Source organism: Drosophila persimilis, unplaced genomic scaffold, assembly GCF_003286085.1.
Source record: "Drosophila persimilis strain 14011-0111.01,24,50 unplaced genomic scaffold, DperRS2 tig00000002-arrow-pilon, whole genome shotgun sequence".
Classification (NCBI taxonomy): Eukaryota; Metazoa; Arthropoda; class Insecta; order Diptera; family Drosophilidae; genus Drosophila; species Drosophila persimilis.
The window spans coordinates 5,678,445-5,695,479 of NW_020825289.1; the positions used below are offsets into that span (position 1 = coordinate 5,678,445).

Genomic DNA, 17,035 nt, shown 5'->3' on the forward strand with positions numbered 1-17,035 from the left:
TCCTTTTTGTTGCTGTAAAAAGTTCATTAAGTCGAGAGCGTACTGTTCCATACGGTTTTCAACTAGGTGGCACCTCTGACCGAATATTCTTTCTTTGTTTGGTTCGACGATTGCTGACTCGGAGAAAAACAAAGCCTCAGTATCGAAATAAGAATTTAGTCAGTCAGAAAAATAAAGGGCGTCAACATGTCTCTTGTCGCAGATGAAGAGTGGGCCGAATACAAAGTAAAGTACATTCTTTAGTTACAACGCAGTATACGCAATTCGTCATTCTCGTCCATTGATTCAGGCGAAATTCAACAAGAGCTACGAGGCTGCGGAAGATCTAATGCGACGGGATCTGTACGAGAAGGCCAAGGCGAAAGTGGTCGAGCATAATCGAAAATATGATAGCGGCGAAGTAACTTGGAAAATGGCAATCAATCATTTGTCGGACGACACCGAAGAAGAATTTGCCAAGCGTTGCGGCAAGAGGACACCTCCAAAGTAAAGTATGAATTCCATGAATCTCAATGAAAGTGCATTTTACAATGGCTGCAAACGGAATATTCTCTATTTTTATAAATATTTGTATCTGTATGTTTTTACCCAACAAACAATAAATTAATCAATAAATCAGCTGTTCCACAAGTGAAAGATCTGGTCCCACATTGAAGGTAAACAGTTCATTGAATTATGTTCATTGAACTACAGTGGAATGATATGTAGTAGTCAGACTGGCGTTGACATTTTACAATTGTCATATTGCGCCTGTGTATTTTAAAATTTAAATATTATTTTACGTATACATGTATACTGTCTTTTTTGGCACATGCATTCCCGCCTATATGTAAATACGAAGCGGAAACGTACCAACAAATGAGCACGGTTCATCACCCTCACCTGATCTGAGAACCAGTTCATATTATTCATCCAGCTCCGTAACTCAAGTGCCGACGAGCGGCACACAACATTTAAAACGTAAACTTTTCCTTTCAAAATAGACATGTAACTACATGACAAATATTTTAAGAAACATCAACGCGTACGTACTAAATTTTGACTAAAGTGCCACTCTTTTGCAGAATCAAGACCACACTAGCCACCTCGAAAGCCCAGCCGCAAACATGTCCGGAATCATGCGTGTGCCATCGATTTTGGCCAAAAATGCAGTCGTCTCCATGGTAGGTAGCGCATAAACTCCTTTCGCCAGGCATCCACATCGTCGCCCACCTGTCCACCTTGTCGGACAGCGATTATACAACTAGGGAAACGGATTTTATTTGCTCGTGACGTGAAGTGAAAAAATCTTAAGAAGTTGACCAAAAAACGCGCCCCTCGTAGTTATGTAATTTCAATCAATTTTGATGGCCAGGTGTAATGGATGGCCCCACTCGGAGTTAATATCCCAGAAGGGGGCAACTGTTGATTTTGCCCCCATCTCTGGGCTGTTTTTAAGATTTTAGTGGAAAATTTGTGTTCAACGGTCGACGAGGTTATGTTACCTGCCCCGCCCCCGCTGTCGATGCTTTCGTGTTTTGTTGGTCTGCTCGAATGGCTGTGCGTGCAACAAATGCATCTAAGACATTAAATGCAATTGCAAATTGTGTATGACGGTGGCTCATTGCTATAGGACAAGCCTTGATAAGCTCAGCAAATTTCATTCAGTCACAAGAATGTCCAGAGATGCAGGGAGGCACGGCCGCGGCTAACAACTGAGCTGATTATACAATGGGAGCTGGCCATTGCTACTGATGTCTCTACAACAGTTTAATTTATCTATTGCATAAGCAACTGTCGCATTGTCACTCTATGTAGAGGCACCATCAAGTCTAGTCTCGCTTCTTGAGCATCCCAATCTTGAGGCTGTCGACGTCACCACTGTCTTCGCCTGGGAATATTCCTCAGCGGCAGCGATGGCCATGGCGTGTGCGGCTCTCAACTTATCTGTCAAGTTGTCGTTAATTTGCGATCGTTTTGCCAAAACAAAACGAATGCATCTTATCGATGTACATATGTATTTATACATTTACTGTGTATTTTTCCGTCTGCGTGGGGCGTATTAGCCAAGGGGTGCCGGACACTGCTGATAAGATATAGCTCCTTGCTAAGGGATCTTCCAGAGAATCGCAAGAGCCTGTAGTTTAAAGCGCTTACGTAATTATTTTAGCGAATTGAAATAGCGTTGAAATATTCTTAAGTGAAAGGTGCAAATAATGACTAAATGACGGATCCGTTGTGCAAAAACCTGATTTCGCAACGGTTTGGTCTCATCACAGCGCTGCGGGCGGCCCGTTCAAACAAACCCCTTGTAAACAGCAATCAACTAGCTCTGATCCCATCTCTCTCTCTTTCAGCAGCGCGCAGCTGCAATTGCAGGGCAACGTAGTTATCACATAACGCACGGTCGCCAGCAGGCGACGGCAGCTAATCCGGATAAGATATCGAAGCAGTATCCTGTCGTCGATCATGCCTACGATGCAGTTGTGGTGGGAGCCGGCGGTGCTGGTCTCCGGGCCGCTTTTGGCCTTGTCGCCGAGGGATTCCGCACGGCGGTGATCACCAAATTGTTCCCCACCCGCTCGCACACGATTGCCGCGCAGGGCGGCATCAATGCGGCGCTGGGCAATATGGAGGAGGACGACTGGAAGTGGCACATGTACGACACAGTCAAGGGATCCGACTGGCTGGGCGATCAGGATGCTATACACTACATGACCCGGGAGGCACCCAAGGCTGTCATCGAGCTGGAGAACTACGGCATGCCCTTCTCCCGCACACAAGACGGAAAAATCTACCAGCGCGCCTTCGGTGGCCAGAGCTTGAAATTCGGCAAGGGCGGACAGGCGCATAGATGTTGTGCTGTGGCGGATCGTACCGGGCACTCCCTGTTGCACACCCTCTACGGACAGTCGCTCAGTTACGATTGCAACTACTTTGTGGAGTACTTTGCCCTGGATCTGATCTTCGAGGATGGCGAGTGCCGGGGCGTGTTGGCCCTTAACCTGGAGGATGGTACTCTGCACCGTTTCCGAGCCCAGAACACCGTCATTGCCACTGGCGGCTATGGCCGTGCCTTTTTCTCCTGCACCTCTGCCCACACCTGCACTGGCGACGGCACTGCTATGGTCGCTCGACAGGGCCTCCCCTCTCAAGACTTGGAGTTTGTTCAGTTCCACCCCACTGGCATCTATGGAGCCGGCTGCCTCATTACCGAGGGCTGCCGCGGCGAGGGTGGCTACCTGATCAATGCCAAGGGCGAACGTTTCATGGAGCGGTATGCTCCGGTGGCGAAGGATCTCGCCTCTCGGGACGTCGTGTCGCGTTCAATGACCATCGAGATCATGGAGGGTCGTGGTGTTGGCCCCGACAAGGATCACGTTTACCTGCAGCTGCACCATTTGCCACCCAAGCAGCTGGCCGAGCGACTACCCGGCATCTCAGAGACTGCTATGATTTTTGCCGGCGTAGATGTAACACGCGAGCCAATCCCCGTCTTACCCACGGTGCACTACAACATGGGTGGTGTGCCAACCAACTATCGCGGCCAGGTGATCACCGTTGACAAGGACGGCAAGGATATCATTGTCCCCGGCCTCTACGCTGCAGGGGAGGCAGCCTCCAGCTCCGTTCACGGTGCCAATCGTCTGGGTGCCAACTCTCTGCTGGATCTGGTTGTTTTCGGACGTGCCTGCGCCAAGACCATTGCCGAGGAGAATAAGCCCGGCGCAGCTGCTCCCACTCTCAAGGATACAGCTGGCGAGGCCTCTGTGGCTAACTTGGATAAGCTGCGCTTTGCCAACGGCCAGATCACCACTGCCGATCTGCGCCTGAAGATGCAGAAGACCATGCAGCATCATGCTGCTGTGTTCCGCGACGGGCCCATCCTCAAGGAGGGTGTGAGCAAAATGCAGGAGATCTACAAGCAATTCAAGGACGTTAAGGTTGTGGACAAGTGAGTGCGCGAACATTTGAATTTTAGTTGAGATTTATTTAATCTGAAATCATTTTTAGGTCCCTAGTCTGGAACTCGGATTTGGTCGAGACGCTGGAGCTGCAGAATCTGTTGGCCAATGCCCAAATGACCATTGTGGGAGCCGAGGCGCGTAAGGAGTCGCGTGGTGCTCACGCCCGTGAAGACTTCAAGATCAGGCTTGACGAATATGTAAGTTGATTTGGGGCCACAAGAAAGCCGGCACTGGCTCTTATTGTATGTTTCTTCGTGCAGGATTACAGCAAGCCCGTCGAGGGACAGGAGAAGGTGCCCTTTGAGAAGCACTGGCGCAAGCACACGCTCGCCTGGGTGTGCAACGACAATGGAGATGTTCAGTTGGATTACAGGAACGTAATCGATACCACGCTGGACAACGAGGTGTCAACGGTGCCGCCAGCGATCCGCTCCTACTAAATTGATATGATTAGATGGAGGCTACCCGCATACACATAAAACACCACAGCCAACACACACCACACACACGGATGTCTACTTAAGGGGTCGCAACCTGAGGAAAGGAAAGATATTTAGAGTCGAGTCGCAAATTTTGTACTATTTCCGGGAAACTTTGCACCCCAACGTCTTGCGACAGAATGTAAAGCCAGTTATCCCATATGCATCCTACATATATATATTCTCTATATATCCTATGTTGCTCCTGTTTCTATCTATTTTCTGTACGCCCTGTATGCCCTCCCTCCACCTGATGATTACTTTTTTTCGGTTGTTTATATACAATTTACAATTTTACATTAGCAAAATGTGTGTGATGGCTTTACTGAGAGACGATTGCGACGATAAGAACAGAACGAAGCTTTGCTGTGCTTTGCCTAGCAATAAGAAAAAGAAAAAAAAATCCAACAAACATTTTCTAGTATTTGTTAAACTTATTAAATTATTGAAACAAAAAAATGTAAAAATCACAAAAAAACCAAAATCTGAACTATTTGCTGTATAGCAAATAAAGTGAATGAAAATGAGTTTTGGTCAAACGATAATTTTAGCCGCGGAATATATGAATTTGATTCGGCTTAACATTTAGACTCTTCAAAACATCTTCGGCAGCAGTGTTGAAGGAGGTTGGTCCACAAATCGCCGCATAAGTACACCTGTCCGGCTGCTTTTCCTTGAACAAAGAAGACAGCAGCTCCGACGATATTCGTTGCGGCTGCTCCTCTGCCTGGGACAGTATGTGGGTGCAGATGAAGCGCTCGTCCTGCGTTTGCAGATTCTGCAGTTTGTCCCTCAGCCAGATGTCCGCTTCAGTTTTGTTGAAGTAGTACAGGTGCAGGGATTCGCTGTGGATCAAATACAGTTTGTTAGTGTACGGATTGGAAAGACTTTTGATTTCCTTGTAAACTTACATGCGATTTGTGTTCCGCTTTAGTAGATGGGGTATTATACTTAAAATAGGTGTCAGACCGCTCCCAGATGCCAGTAGAAGGATGTTCCGATTTGCGGTTATGTCTGAGAGCATAAAACCGCCGCGAGGCGCGCTTAAATGTAACCGACAGCCTGGCTGCAGTTGGTGCAAGTGACTAGATACAGGTCCATTAGTATATCGCTTAATCAGAAAGTGCAGGCTCACAGAACTCGCCAGGGAGTTCGTTTCGGAGGGCAAATAACTGTGATCGACTGGCGTATAGCTCCGCTGGATTTCAACCCCATTCACAGGGACTTGTATGTTCACATGATGGCCCACTGGTAGTACCATCAATACCTCCATCTGAACGCTCTGTAAGCTCAGCTCAAAAGAGTCGTGATTGAAATCGTTAGAGGCAAGCACTTCATATTCATACATTTCCTCTTGTATGTCAAGAGAATCCAGTTTGCGTGACGTGTGCGTACCGTAAGAACTCCAAGGAGCTGGCTCTTCTTTGGCCAAGACCAGCTCGATCTTTCCAGTCTCAGTCCCGACTCGCACGGCCTTCGGTGGCCACTCCACCTTCCCTGCTAGCTGTAAGTCAAACGTGTGCCATCTGCTCTCCAGGAAAACACGCGCCACCAGCTGCTGCGGATCTTTTCTTCTCACAATCAGTCCGGGATTGGAGAAGCTTCGAGTGTAAAAGAACAGGGTAAGCTCGCTTCTTTGTTGGATCCAATCGAAGCGAGGAACAATCTCTACTGGCTTTGACTCCCGTGTGTCTGTTTTGAGGGAATCAGTCTCCGTCAAAGGTCCAGGGGCATTCTCCTTTAACGGCCCTACGTAACATTTTCCCAGCAGCTGTGGATAATTGACCCAGGCATGAACCTTGTCAAACAATGTAGTAGCATCTTGGCCAACTCCACGCATTAGCTCGTCCACTCCGCCCGGATGAAAATCCATGTATCGAGTAACATTAAAGACTCTGCCACGAATGGCCATCCAGGCATCAGTAACCTTGTTGTGCAGAGCTAATTCGCTTCTGGTAACTGGAACCACCCGTCCTCCGGTCCCCGATAGATCTGCCCCAGAATTGCACAGACGTATCCAGCTCATCAGTGAGTAGCCTGGCTTTAGTGCACATTTGTTCCGCGGGTTGCCTGTCGCTGAGCCCGAGCAATCGGCATTGGATTTGAGCTTTTGCGGCGCTGTGGTGGGCAGTTGAAGGCCAGCAGAGGCTCTCGGTAAAGGCACTCCCTGTGGCGGCCCAAGCAGCGTATTGCTGGTAGCGGATTTGTGCGATAAATCAGACATAATCTGTTAAATGGCTTGGAATTGAAAATCACAACAATACTCTGGTATAAACAGCTGTTGCGTGCAACTAGTTAAATGGTTCATATTTCGGAATCATAGCATAATCGTTGAATCGATATTTTTGTGCGATAAGCTTATCGGCGTTTTATTTCAAAATAGAAATCAAAACTATGATCAAAATACAGTTTAGACATATCTTATCTGTCTCCTTTCTTGTCTCATTGATCGGCAACGCCAATGAAATGAAAACAATGTTGCTTTTTTTCTCGATAGTGAGCAAAATGGCATCGATAGTGCACCAAAAACAAACAAAGTCGATATATGGCTGGCCTCTCAGCACTAGCGGAACATCGATTGCTGTTTGTTTTTGTCACGAGCTACCGAGCTTTAAAATTCGCTGTATTTTAAATAAACTTTGACCGTGCAACCGAGCGAAAGGAAATAATCTTCCCTTTGAAGTACGCTAGTATTTAACCAGCAAAATATCACACAGAGCCCATTGCTTTTTCTTCGCGGGTACATTATAGTGTTTGCTATTTATCGACGCGCAATAGTGCGCAGTGTGTATCTGTGTGTACTTTATCTTTTTTGTGCATTTGTCCAACTGCGAAGTTAATTTAGTTTGCACATTCATTGCACATTGCAGCATTCATTGCTAACCGCTTTTGCTGTGAACAGGTTCCAAAGTATTATTAAACGAAAAAACTACAATTGCTGAGTGTGTTGTGTGCATCTCTGATCGAATGAACATGAATTATACATATTCAATTGAAATCCGTCTGTATAGTTTGGTTCTTCTGACGTCAACCTCTACTCCTGGGTTTCGTTTGTGGTTTTTTTCCCGCTCCCGAGACTAGAAATGAACTCTCGGAAAATGAAACTTGATGAATTTTATTTATAATCCAAACAAAAGATCTGGGAAGAGAAATGATGTCATTGCCAGTACGCAGTTCGGATTGTTGTCCTGCATATGTACATATGAAAACCCCCTTTTCGTACCACGTTACACTCCCACCCCCTACAGATATGTACATATGTATATGTATGCTGCAAAATGAGGCCGTATTTGCAAATCAATAGCTATCCTATTCTATACTATAGCTTGGGGTAATGGGCGCGGATAGCAACAGGTCTTGTTCGTGCCAGACTCGTGTTCGTAAATCAGAATAGAAGGTTTGTGGGGCTGCTGTGTCAAGAGCCCCTCGAACTTGTGCTGGGACTTTGTCGCCTGCTATTTGTGAAATCATTTGTAGCCTATCTTATCCAGATTGTCCACTTACAGGCATGCTATTGTGCGATTATCGTTGTGCATCACTGCCCACCAAAATATTAAAAACTTTCCCCTATAGCCTCTACCACGTATTGATTCCCAGCCCCCTAACTGAAAGTATTTATCACGTTACAGTGGCCATTCGAATGTCTGGAAATTCATTTAGCCGACCTACAAGCTGATAGCCTGCTCTCGACATCCAAAAACCAATGCGATAAGCAGTCGGAAAGTTTAATTCCATTCCTGGTAATCACAGACCAGACTGTTGCTGTACAGACTAGTTGCTGTACGAGTATTGCTATTATTACTTTTATCGCGTCTAGGCAGGCGGCTTTGACCTGATGTATGACTCATTTGGGTATACATTTTTCCCTGTTCTCAGAGCGCTGAATGCTGATAAGTTTTTATGTATTGCCTCAGCTTTTAAGCAAAATAGTTAAAGTTTATAAGCATTGGTACATATATGGGTTATTGGGGATCGGTTCTTTACTCCACTGAGATATGGGGGGTCCCCCTTATCTACCGATACTTGAGGCATCGTAAATGCTGTCCCAACCTAATTCGGCTGAATACAACATTACTGATAAGATATTAAATCACATCTGTCGAAAATAACGCGAATAACAAGCCGAGCCGTTTAGGGGTATACTCAAATTACGACCAAATAAGTTGACTTTCGATATCCCTAGGACTCTTCTACATTTCCCTAATTTTCGGTCTATTTATCAGCTGGTTTTTTTTCCCCAATTGTTTGTAAACATTTGCAATTATAATGTGAAATATGTCCGTTTCTGTTTATTCGCTACTCCCGTGTTTGTATTTTTGTATAGTATTCTGGAGTGCAAAGGTGGACATGAGTCAGCGAGCCCCAACTGTGGAGACGTGGCTCGGCCAAAGCTATCAGATTATAGCCGCTCGGAATCCAAATCGATTGCCTACAGCCTGAGCCAATCAGCCAGCAAAGGAATGAAGTTTCAGCTTCAGCTGAATAAACTAGATAAATTTAAAGTAAATTTACAGAAAAAGTATTAATGGAATGATTCAAAATAGAGTGTGTGTATATGGGGAATTTTTCAAAGTAATTTTTTTACTACGTTCTCCTTCTCAATGTGGGTGTGGGTAGCCGCTATTGGGGCATAATTGGGAACTATTATCTTATTTTTTCCCCCCGTAATTATTGATTTACCACTGAAGGCTACAATATTATGTATATTTTGAGCCACATACAATTTATTTCAGACAGAAATACGTATTTTCCTAATATTGCTGATAGATGGATTGAAAAATATGTATTCTTTAAAAATAATTGATACACATTTGTAATTTTTTGACTTGTCGAAATCTTCCAGATCCACAACACATGGCCCAAAACCAAGACACAGACGCGATCATCAGCCATTCCCAGTAAAAAATAAAAAGCCACATTCCATCAACGCAAGATGGCGCAGCACGTGCCCTTGTCACGCGTCATAGGTTCCTATATCTTTGGTATACTGCAGGCCTGCATTCGTTTCCTTTTCCGCCTGATCTATGGCGCGAAGGGCGAGAGCATGCCACCCATAACGGACCCCATTCTGCTCGAATCGGCATCGTCGCTTGCAAGAAAGATACGCAACCAGGAAGTGAGTAGATCTTGATATAGATACACTAGCCATCAGTATAATAACCTCTCATGTCATCGAATAGCTTAGCAGCGTTCAGGTAATGGAGTCGTTCATACGCCGCATCAAGGAGGTGAATCCCATATTGAATTGTGTGGTGGACGAGCGATACGACCAGGCTCTCCAAGAGGCAGCCGATGCAGATAAGCTGATCAAGTCCGGTCAGCACACCGTGGAGGAATTGGCCAAGCAGAAGCCCTTTCTGGGTGTACCCATCACCACAAAAGACTGCATATCGGTCAAGGGTGAGGTCGAACTAAACTAAAACTGAACTAAAACAGTTATAAATTAAAGTTTACCTGTGTTCCAGGTATGCTCCACACGGCTGGCTTGTATGATCGACGAGAGGTGCGCGGCTCTAAGGATGCGGATGCCATGGCGTTGATGCGCAAGGCGGGCGCCATTCCCATTGCTTTGACCAACGTCTCCGAGGTGTGCATGTGGTGGGAGAGCAACAACACGGTGCATGGACGGACGCGTAATGCGTATGATACAAATCGTATTGTCGGCGGCTCCAGTGGCGGTGAGGGCTGCATACAGTCGGCGGCTGCCTCGGCCTTTGGGCTTGGCTCTGACATTGGTGGCTCCATTCGCATGCCGGCCTTTTTCAACGGCATCTTCGGACATAAGCCAAGCAAGCTGGTGGTTTCCAATGTGGGCCAATTCCCTGCACCTTTCAGCGACGAGCAGAACTCTTTCTTGGGGCTGGGCCCAATGTCGCGCTTTGCGGAGGACCTGCGCCCAATGCTTAGAATCATGTCTGGCGAAAAGGCCGATCTGCTGAATCTCGACAAGGAAGTGGATCTAAGCAAGATGAAGTTCTTCTATCAGGAGTCAGATGGCGGTGCCCGCCTAGTGTCTTCAGTAGACCCCGATCTACAAAAGGTATTAGTGTATAATAATAATTTACATACTGATTATTCAATATTTTCACTGCAGGCCATGCAACGAGTTGTGCGGCACCTGAGCGAGAAGTTTGGCAGCAAGCAGGTGGAGCGCATCCAGCTGCCGCTATTTCGCCAATCGGCTGCCATTTGGTTTGCCAACATGCGGGACGACAGTGGACACGGCTTCGCCTACCAACTGGGCAATTTGGAGCATGACATCAACACCTATTGGGAGCTTTTCAAATGGCTGTTTGGGGCTTCCAAGCACACGTTCATTGGCTTGTCAACAGCGATCATGGACAGTGCTCAGTGCAAGCACGGTTCGCCGAAATATGATCACATGGTCCGTAAGCGAAATGATTTGCGGGCCGAGCTGCAGCGTCTTCTTGGCGACAATGGAGTGCTGATCTATCCCACACACCCCACCGTGGCGCCCTATCATAATGAGCCTGTGACGCGACCCCTTAACTTTGCCTACACGGGCATTGTGAATGTTCTTGGCTTCCCAGCCACGGCTGTTCCGTTGGGAAAGGGCAGTGAAGGATTGCCCCTCGGTGTTCAGGTCATTGCCAACTTTAACGAGGATCGTCTCTGCCTGGCTGTTGCCGAGGAGCTGGAGCGAGCCTTTGGTGGCTGGACGCGACCCCAAGTCAGGGTGTAAAGCGTACAAGAAGCCTAGTTAGTAGAAGGGGGGCACTCCACTTCTCATCTGTCCCCGCCCCCACCCTCTGTAACACAAACAAACCCTCCCGCCCGGCGGTATCGACGTATGTCGAACTTGCGGCCTTTGACCTCAGAAATGTATTAATTGTATGGGTGTACTACAGTGCCTCCTTATATCAGTTTTAGATGTGGTTTTATATATTTCATAGATGTTTTTAATAATTAATAATATCAATTACTGGGTCTCGTGCACTGCCTGGGAGGCCGTGCATTCTCCTTATGTTTCTACAATGCATTTATGTATAATAAATAATTGCAACATGAGATAACTCGTTTACTTTCAAAACGAATGACGGCATGGAACGTCTTGTCTGGTTCCGCTTCTAAACTAAATAAACAAATATGATTACACTGTTAAATTTGATTTGATATCGATTGCGCGTAAACAAATCTTTATTTGTAAGTTAATCCTTTTCACACATATCGAGTGCGCCTCCTTCTGTGGGGTGTGTTATTTCACTACCGTGCCTGGCACTGGCTTCCACATAAACATTTTCTAAATGTCTTCGTGGAATTAAATCAAAATTAAAATTAATTCATGGGTATCGTATTCACATGTTTGCGTACCTCTCTCGCCTTTTTCAGGTTGTATGTGTGTGTGTGTGTGTGTGTGTGTGTCAGTATGAATGTATAGCGGTTTTCTGTAAATGATACATTTACAATATTCATTCGATAACTTAAAACTAGCAAATGGAGGAAAGAAACGACGTCTAGTCCTTGCCGCCCAGCGACAAGATCAGCTTGAGCAGTTCCGTGCGTTTGGCTTTAACGGTGTCCACCTGCAGCGGCGGTAGTCCATCAATCACCTCATACCTATTCAGATAGTCGGCAATGTGGTCGGTCATACAAATGACGTGTATGCCGCAGTCGTAGCCGTTGGCCTGTTGCAGGCAGCGCATTGGACGAAACTTGGCAGAGCGCATGTCCATAGTTTCCTTCACCTTGTTCATCAGCTCCACAGAGTTGCTAGTGTTGTTGTTTCCGTACGAGTCAAAGTGATAGAACGTCTTCTCCGGTCGCGAGAAGACCAGCAACGACCAGTGCGTGCCACCGGCCTCGAAGCTCATGTTATCATTCAAGGCGAAGAATATAAATGGCTTCCTAGTGGCCTTGTTCTGATCCATGAGTTGCTCCAGCTCCTGGTCGTCCATGTACTTCATGCATTGGGTCACCTCGGGGGCTATGAAGACGATATCGTCGTTTGTCTTGTACTTCACGTGCGTCAGGTACTCGTAGTAGAAGCTCAAAATCTGGTCGTTCAGCCAGCGGGGCCCATGCAGCAGCTGCACGTCGGACATCCGCAGACACGAGTCGTGGAAGCTCAGTGAGATCGGATCCGCCTTCGAGTTGGCGCTCATCTTGGAGTGATGGTTGTTGTTGTATCTATTTGGGGTGCCGCTCTTTCCACCGACGCGTCTCGAAGCCCCTGTTTGATTCGAACTCTGGTTCTGGCGTGTATGTTGCCTGCAAGAAATTGTATTTCTGAAATTATATGCTCCGCATTTAAAATTTCGAACTAATCTAGCACCTTAAAATTTTTCTATCTTGGGGCAGCATGTTTCTAACTTATTTTAAATAATATATTTGTTTTGAAAAGTCAAAATTGTCCACGAACAATCCCCACGCACAGCTTGTGCGTTTCAAAGTCGGCGTTCAAATATTTTCCTTGATTTCCTTTTGCTTTCGTCTTCGTATTGCCGTACTGCTCGCCGGCCGGCAAATTTTGTTGTTGTGACTTTTGTTGCAAACGCCATGTTGCTTAATTATCTGTGTCGCGTCGCCTTACAACACAGCTTCAGGGTGCAGTGAGAAAAAAGCAGCACAGCTCAGATTTTTAAATGTTTAAACGTTAATTTGAACATTTAATTTGTTTTGTGTACGGGTGCGAATACGCGAAGCACAACAAAGGCTGATAATAGCGGTTCTTGGTATGGGATTCATTGCGTCACACTTACCAGAAAAAATGGCTGCGCTGCCCCTTCGAACTTTATACCTCCGAATAAATTTACTAGTCGCTATAATTAAAGATTCCTTGCGTATTATCATTTATTTGGGTATGACAGCAACAATACTCGTGGACTTAATATCTTTTTATAAATTTTTAAACACTGCTCAATATTATATTGGATGAACTGATGTTAACTTTATCAATCTGTCTGCTTTTGGGGCTAATTTTTCTTTGTTGATGGGGGATGGGGGCGAAAAGGGGAGCACGCCGCATCTAGCCTGGCAACGCTGGCGCCCCACCAGTATTGGTAAAGGAGAGCGGAATAATGTTAAAATGCATATTATTTTCTAAATGTAAAAAATAATAAATAGTAATGGCTAAAAACTGAAAAAAAAACAATTTTGAGTTACTTTGGCTTTGGCAAAGAAGTTATAATATTATGAAACGAAACTATTCGAAATAAAATAAAGTGTTCGGTGTTTTCATTTAACCCTTTACCTGCCGCTCTGTAACGGCTTTAACGGCAAAGTAGTTGACAGTGACAACAAACATTTTTACTTGTGCAAAAACCACCAATACATGTAGCCCGTTTTGGAAACTTTTTTATTGTTTTTACCAAATCGTATTAATGTTTTCATCTGCTTGTTACTTCATATAAAGTTTCCCAATAAAGAATACATTTGGTATGTAAATTACAATTTTCTTTGCACTTAACTTGCGAACCTGTATAGAAAAGTTGCTGTTGGAAAAGTCTCCTCTTTCCTCTTTACTTAACAAAAAGAATTATTGCGACATCCTTCACCAGCTTTGCGCTAAAATACATCTTAATCGGTTAACAGATAAAACACAGGAAAATAAGATTTAAAGGAAAAAAAAGAAAACCCAACTCCGTGACAATGCATATTTGCAGCATTGCCGTGACCAGGATTCGAACCTGGGTTACCACGGCCACAACGTGGGGTCCTAACCACTAGACGATCACGGCTATGTCGGGTTGTTGGAAGGTCGCGGCCAAAAACGAAACGTTATCGACCAACATTTTATTGATTGTTGTTTACAATTGGAGTTCAAGTGCAGTTTACTTTATTAATATGTAATAATATTACAATTAAATAATTTTTCCAACATGTTTACCAGTTAATTTTAAAATAGCACTGCTCTACAATAGTTAGGACACATAAATTAAACCCATGTCATGTTTAATTTATATTTCCTATTTTTCGAATTGTATTAAGCCCCAAATCATTGGGGCATTAGCGCCAAATTTAAAACAAGAAGTGTTTGGTAATTTTTACGCATTTATACTGCCATTGCTCAGCACTCAAAAGCTGCATTCCTAAAACGCCAGTGTGAGTGTTTTTGGGGGCCTGAATCTTTCCAATTTCTCCGCAACAAATAATGGGATATTTCATCATTTATAAACTAAATTTAATTTTTAAAGAATAAAGACTATATCTCCATACGAAGGTTATTTGAATTTTCAATCTTTAAAATCGTACTTTTAATAATTCGTCAGTATATTTACGGTATTTGTTGACACTGTGACGTATATTTCGGTATATTTCTGAGAAGTCGGACCGTATAACTTATCGACTGTTTCTCGGCCCACCAACAATTGTAAACAATCTGAAATTAAATGTTCAATTCCATTGAAATAACAGATTCTGACGAAGAGCCCAATTTCGTCGTGGATGCAATAGAGACAAAATGTTCTGGAACTCGGCGGCCATCAGGCGAATCAAAAGAAAGTGCAGTAATTGAAATTACTCCAAAAAAAGCAAAACCGGCGTTTTTGGCAAAGGGCGCATCAACGTCGCCATCTTCCTCGGAGAAAACAACCACATCCACTGGCACAGGAACAGACGTCAACGATAAATCCAATGCCAAAGGCCCAGGACGACAAAGGTCTCGAAAGAGCCAGCATCAAACCCTTCGTATGAGCCCCGCAGACATACAATTCGAGACCATTGCTTTGGAGGATGAAGAAACACGAAGAGCCAATAAGATGGCCAGCGTAAAGACAGATGAACCACAGCTACAGGGAAATGTGGTGGACGCCATTGACAATATGATAAATGGCCACGAAATGCAGGCGCTTATCAAACGCATTGCCAGGGAGCGCGTACGCTGTAACTTTTTGCTGGCCACCTATCAATTGCCCGACATGAATTTCGCGCTGAACACTCACATTGATACACTACGTTATCAATTTCGGGAACGTCTTAGGCAGCGGAACGAACGGAATTTATTAAATGCAGCGCCAACTTCTCTTCCTACCGTACCGACTACATCTCGCCCTAACTTAGCAACAACCGTCAATCCCACTAAAGGGACGACCAGCAAGGGAATTGTCAGAGCCAGACAGCCCCAGTCGTAGCCCATAGAAGTTTATACTATTATTGAATAAAAATAAAATTCACCCCGCTTCCAGTACTTCCTCATTGTTAACCAAGATTAAATATTTCGATTTCTGTGATTTGACTTTGATTTCCTGCCACATGCCACGCTTGTGAAAACAGCGTTTTGGCCGTCGGCTTCCAACAACCCGGCGTAGCCGTGATCGTCTAGTGGTTAGGACCCCACGTTGTGGCCGTGGTAACCCAGGTTCGAATCCTGGTCACGGCAATGCTGCAAATATGCATTGTCACGGAGTTGGGTTTTCTTTTTTATTTCTCTTTTATTCACCTAATACCTCAGCTACGATAAAATCTTTTCGCAAATACAGTCGATCTTCCATATAGCGAATCTCAAGGGGACGAAAACAAGTTCGTTATACGGAAAATTCGTAATATATTTACATTTGATTGTTCCACTTTTCCTTATCAACAAAAACTTTAAGGATGTTCAGGGAAGCAAATACCTTTGTTTAATTTATTCAACTATCCTACACTTGCCTCAAACTTTTTTGCCTTGTTTCTGATATGGATGGAAATAAATTCATTGTACGGAAGCTCGTAATAGTTCTACAGTTCGACTGTAGTGGATAATGAAGGAAAAAACTAAAATGTGAGTAAATGAAAGGCACTCGACCGTGAAAAGTGAAAGGAAATGTTTGCAGATCATGAAAGTCTGAATTATGTTTTGCCGCTACCAAAAACATTCTTTTGTTTTTACTGTGAAGATAAATTTAAATCTGTAAAATAAAAAAAATAACGCAGTGTTTGTTGCAATTTTGAGAATTAATCGACAGAAGCTACCGTCGCCATCTATGACTCGATTTGCAGATTATATCAGGAAAATATTGAGAGAACGCATAGCTGGTTTTGGGCATTTTCTTGATATAGGTGTTTTGGCTGGCACAATCCTACAACCTAACGTAGCCGTGATCGTCTAGTGGTTAGGACCCCACGTTGTGGCCGTGGTAACCCAGGTTCGAATCCTGGTCACGGCAATGCTGCAATATGCATTGTCACGGAGTTTGGTCTTTCTTTTTGTCAGAATAATTTATAATTCTTTTTTGTTGTTCTCTATTTGAGCTCAGTATAGAAACATTCCATTGAAAGCAATACGGTTTTTCACCAAATAAAGTTCAATTTGGACTCTGGATTGACAACTTAATTTCAAATTATTAATGAATTTGCATTATCTTTGAGTGTAACCGAACAGCTTGCGTTCCCGGACGCCGAGTTCCAACAGCCCGAGGTAGCCGTGATCGTCTAGTGGTTAGGACCCCACGTTGTGGCCGTGGTAACCCAGGTTCGAATCCTGGTCACGGCAATGCTGCATTACGCATTGTCACGGATTGGGCTTTTCTTTTGTTTCCGCCGCCACCTTTCCATATATTTACCTTTAAAAGTTTCGTGATCATTTCAGTATACGGAATGAAAACAACCGATAATTCGCATATGCATATTATAATTTGTTGTATATTTAAATTTTGATTATTTACAGTTGCC

The 17,035-nt window shown here is 44.5% G+C and overlaps 6 protein-coding genes and 4 non-coding genes across 14 annotated transcripts; 7 read left to right on the forward strand and 3 right to left on the reverse strand.

The window, feature by feature from the left end:
- Window positions 1–129: 129 nt before the first annotated feature.
- On the forward strand, window positions 130–636 carry LOC6591265 (protein CTLA-2-alpha). Its single transcript, XM_002015762.2, has 2 exons — window positions 130–225; window positions 290–636. The coding sequence occupies exons 1-2, from the start codon at window positions 187–189 to the stop codon at window positions 488–490; spliced, it is 240 nt and encodes a 79-aa protein (XP_002015798.1). The 5' UTR covers window positions 130–186; the 3' UTR covers window positions 491–636.
- Window positions 637–889: 253 nt separating this feature from the next.
- Window positions 890–4,728, forward strand: LOC6591266 (succinate dehydrogenase [ubiquinone] flavoprotein subunit, mitochondrial). Of its 3 annotated transcripts, none has more exons than XM_002015763.2 (5): window positions 890–960; window positions 1,065–1,163; window positions 2,337–3,934; window positions 3,994–4,144; window positions 4,208–4,728. In XM_002015763.2, exons 2-5 carry the CDS (start codon window positions 1,107–1,109, stop codon window positions 4,385–4,387), a joined length of 1,986 nt encoding a protein of 661 aa, XP_002015799.1. In that variant the 5' UTR covers window positions 890–960; window positions 1,065–1,106; the 3' UTR covers window positions 4,388–4,728. The 3 variants fall into 3 exon arrangements, with proteins under 3 accessions (XP_002015799.1, XP_026840766.1, XP_026840765.1); XM_026984965.1 differs by having other exon boundaries at window positions 2,340–3,934; XM_026984964.1 differs by having other exon boundaries at window positions 952–987.
- Window positions 4,729–4,861: 133 nt separating this feature from the next.
- On the reverse strand, window positions 4,862–6,662 carry LOC6591267 (cytochrome b5 reductase 4). Its single transcript, XM_002015764.2, has 2 exons — window positions 5,338–6,662; window positions 4,862–5,271 (listed from the first exon to the last, which is right to left on the reverse strand). Exons 1-2 carry the CDS (start codon window positions 6,648–6,650, stop codon window positions 4,974–4,976), a joined length of 1,611 nt encoding a protein of 536 aa, XP_002015800.1. The 5' UTR covers window positions 6,651–6,662; the 3' UTR covers window positions 4,862–4,973.
- A 377-nt stretch (window positions 6,663–7,039) lies between these two features.
- Window positions 7,040–11,455, forward strand: LOC6591268 (fatty-acid amide hydrolase 2-A). Of its 2 annotated transcripts, none has more exons than XM_002015765.2 (5): window positions 7,040–7,108; window positions 9,270–9,542; window positions 9,607–9,826; window positions 9,892–10,466; window positions 10,521–11,455. In XM_002015765.2, exons 2-5 carry the CDS (start codon window positions 9,360–9,362, stop codon window positions 11,127–11,129), a joined length of 1,587 nt encoding a protein of 528 aa, XP_002015801.1. In that variant the 5' UTR covers window positions 7,040–7,108; window positions 9,270–9,359; the 3' UTR covers window positions 11,130–11,455. The 2 variants fall into 2 exon arrangements, with proteins under 2 accessions (XP_002015801.1, XP_026841022.1); XM_026985221.1 differs by lacking the exon at window positions 7,040–7,108 and adding an exon at window positions 7,294–7,336.
- An 82-nt stretch (window positions 11,456–11,537) lies between these two features.
- Window positions 11,538–13,250, reverse strand: LOC6591285 (sentrin-specific protease 8). Of its 2 annotated transcripts, none has more exons than XM_002015766.2 (2): window positions 13,147–13,250; window positions 11,538–12,655 (listed from the first exon to the last, which is right to left on the reverse strand). In XM_002015766.2, exon 2 carries the CDS (start codon window positions 12,547–12,549, stop codon window positions 11,902–11,904), a length of 648 nt encoding a protein of 215 aa, XP_002015802.1. In that variant the 5' UTR covers window positions 12,550–12,655; window positions 13,147–13,250; the 3' UTR covers window positions 11,538–11,901. The 2 variants fall into 2 exon arrangements, with proteins under 2 accessions (XP_002015802.1, XP_026841023.1); XM_026985222.1 differs by lacking the exon at window positions 13,147–13,250 and adding an exon at window positions 12,720–12,773.
- Window positions 13,251–14,052: 802 nt separating this feature from the next.
- Window positions 14,053–14,124, reverse strand: Trnah-gug. The gene has a single exon. It is a non-coding gene; the product is annotated as a tRNA-His (tRNA).
- Window positions 14,125–14,759: 635 nt separating this feature from the next.
- LOC6591287 lies at window positions 14,760–15,572 on the forward strand. The gene has a single exon (XM_002015767.2). The coding sequence runs from the start codon at window positions 14,776–14,778 to the stop codon at window positions 15,514–15,516; it is 741 nt and encodes a 246-aa protein (XP_002015803.2). The 5' UTR covers window positions 14,760–14,775; the 3' UTR covers window positions 15,517–15,572.
- Window positions 15,573–15,692: 120 nt separating this feature from the next.
- Window positions 15,693–15,764, forward strand: Trnah-gug. Its single transcript has one exon. It is a non-coding gene; the product is annotated as a tRNA-His (tRNA).
- Window positions 15,765–16,458: 694 nt separating this feature from the next.
- Trnah-gug lies at window positions 16,459–16,530 on the forward strand. The gene has a single exon. It is a non-coding gene; the product is annotated as a tRNA-His (tRNA).
- A 254-nt stretch (window positions 16,531–16,784) lies between these two features.
- On the forward strand, window positions 16,785–16,856 carry Trnah-gug. Its single transcript has one exon. It is a non-coding gene; the product is annotated as a tRNA-His (tRNA).
- Window positions 16,857–17,035: the final 179 nt, after the last annotated feature.

Coding starts and splice junctions, on each gene's coding strand:
- LOC6591265 (XM_002015762.2), top strand. CDS start 187: ATGTCTCTTGTCGCAGATGAAGAGTGGGCCGAATACAAA. Junction 226..289: donor AAGAGTGGGCCGAATACAAA/GTAAAGTACATT, acceptor CCATTGATTCAG/GCGAAATTCAACAAGAGCTA.
- LOC6591266 (XM_002015763.2), top strand. CDS start 1,107: ATGTCCGGAATCATGCGTGTGCCATCGATTTTGGCCAAAAATGCAGTC. Junction 3,935..3,993: donor GACGTTAAGGTTGTGGACAA/GTGAGTGCGCGA, acceptor AATCATTTTTAG/GTCCCTAGTCTGGAACTCGG. Junction 4,145..4,207: donor AGATCAGGCTTGACGAATAT/GTAAGTTGATTT, acceptor TTCTTCGTGCAG/GATTACAGCAAGCCCGTCGA.
- LOC6591267 (XM_002015764.2), bottom strand. CDS start 6,650: ATGTCTGATTTATCGCACAAATCCGCTACCAGCAATACGCTGCTTGGG. Junction 5,272..5,337: donor AAGCGGAACACAAATCGCAT/GTAAGTTTACAA, acceptor TTTGATCCACAG/CGAATCCCTGCACCTGTACT.
- LOC6591268 (XM_002015765.2), top strand. CDS start 9,360: ATGGCGCAGCACGTGCCCTTGTCACGCGTCATAGGTTCCTATATCTTT. Junction 9,543..9,606: donor GAAAGATACGCAACCAGGAA/GTGAGTAGATCT, acceptor GTCATCGAATAG/CTTAGCAGCGTTCAGGTAAT. Junction 9,827..9,891: donor AGACTGCATATCGGTCAAGG/GTGAGGTCGAAC, acceptor CCTGTGTTCCAG/GTATGCTCCACACGGCTGGC.
- LOC6591285 (XM_026985222.1), bottom strand. CDS start 12,748: ATGCTGCCCCAAGATAGAAAAATTTTAAG. Junction 12,656..12,719: donor CAAGATAGAAAAATTTTAAG/GTGCTAGATTAG, acceptor AATTTCTTGCAG/GCAACATACACGCCAGAACC.
- LOC6591287 (XM_002015767.2), top strand. CDS start 14,776: ATGTTCAATTCCATTGAAATAACAGATTCTGACGAAGAGCCCAATTTC.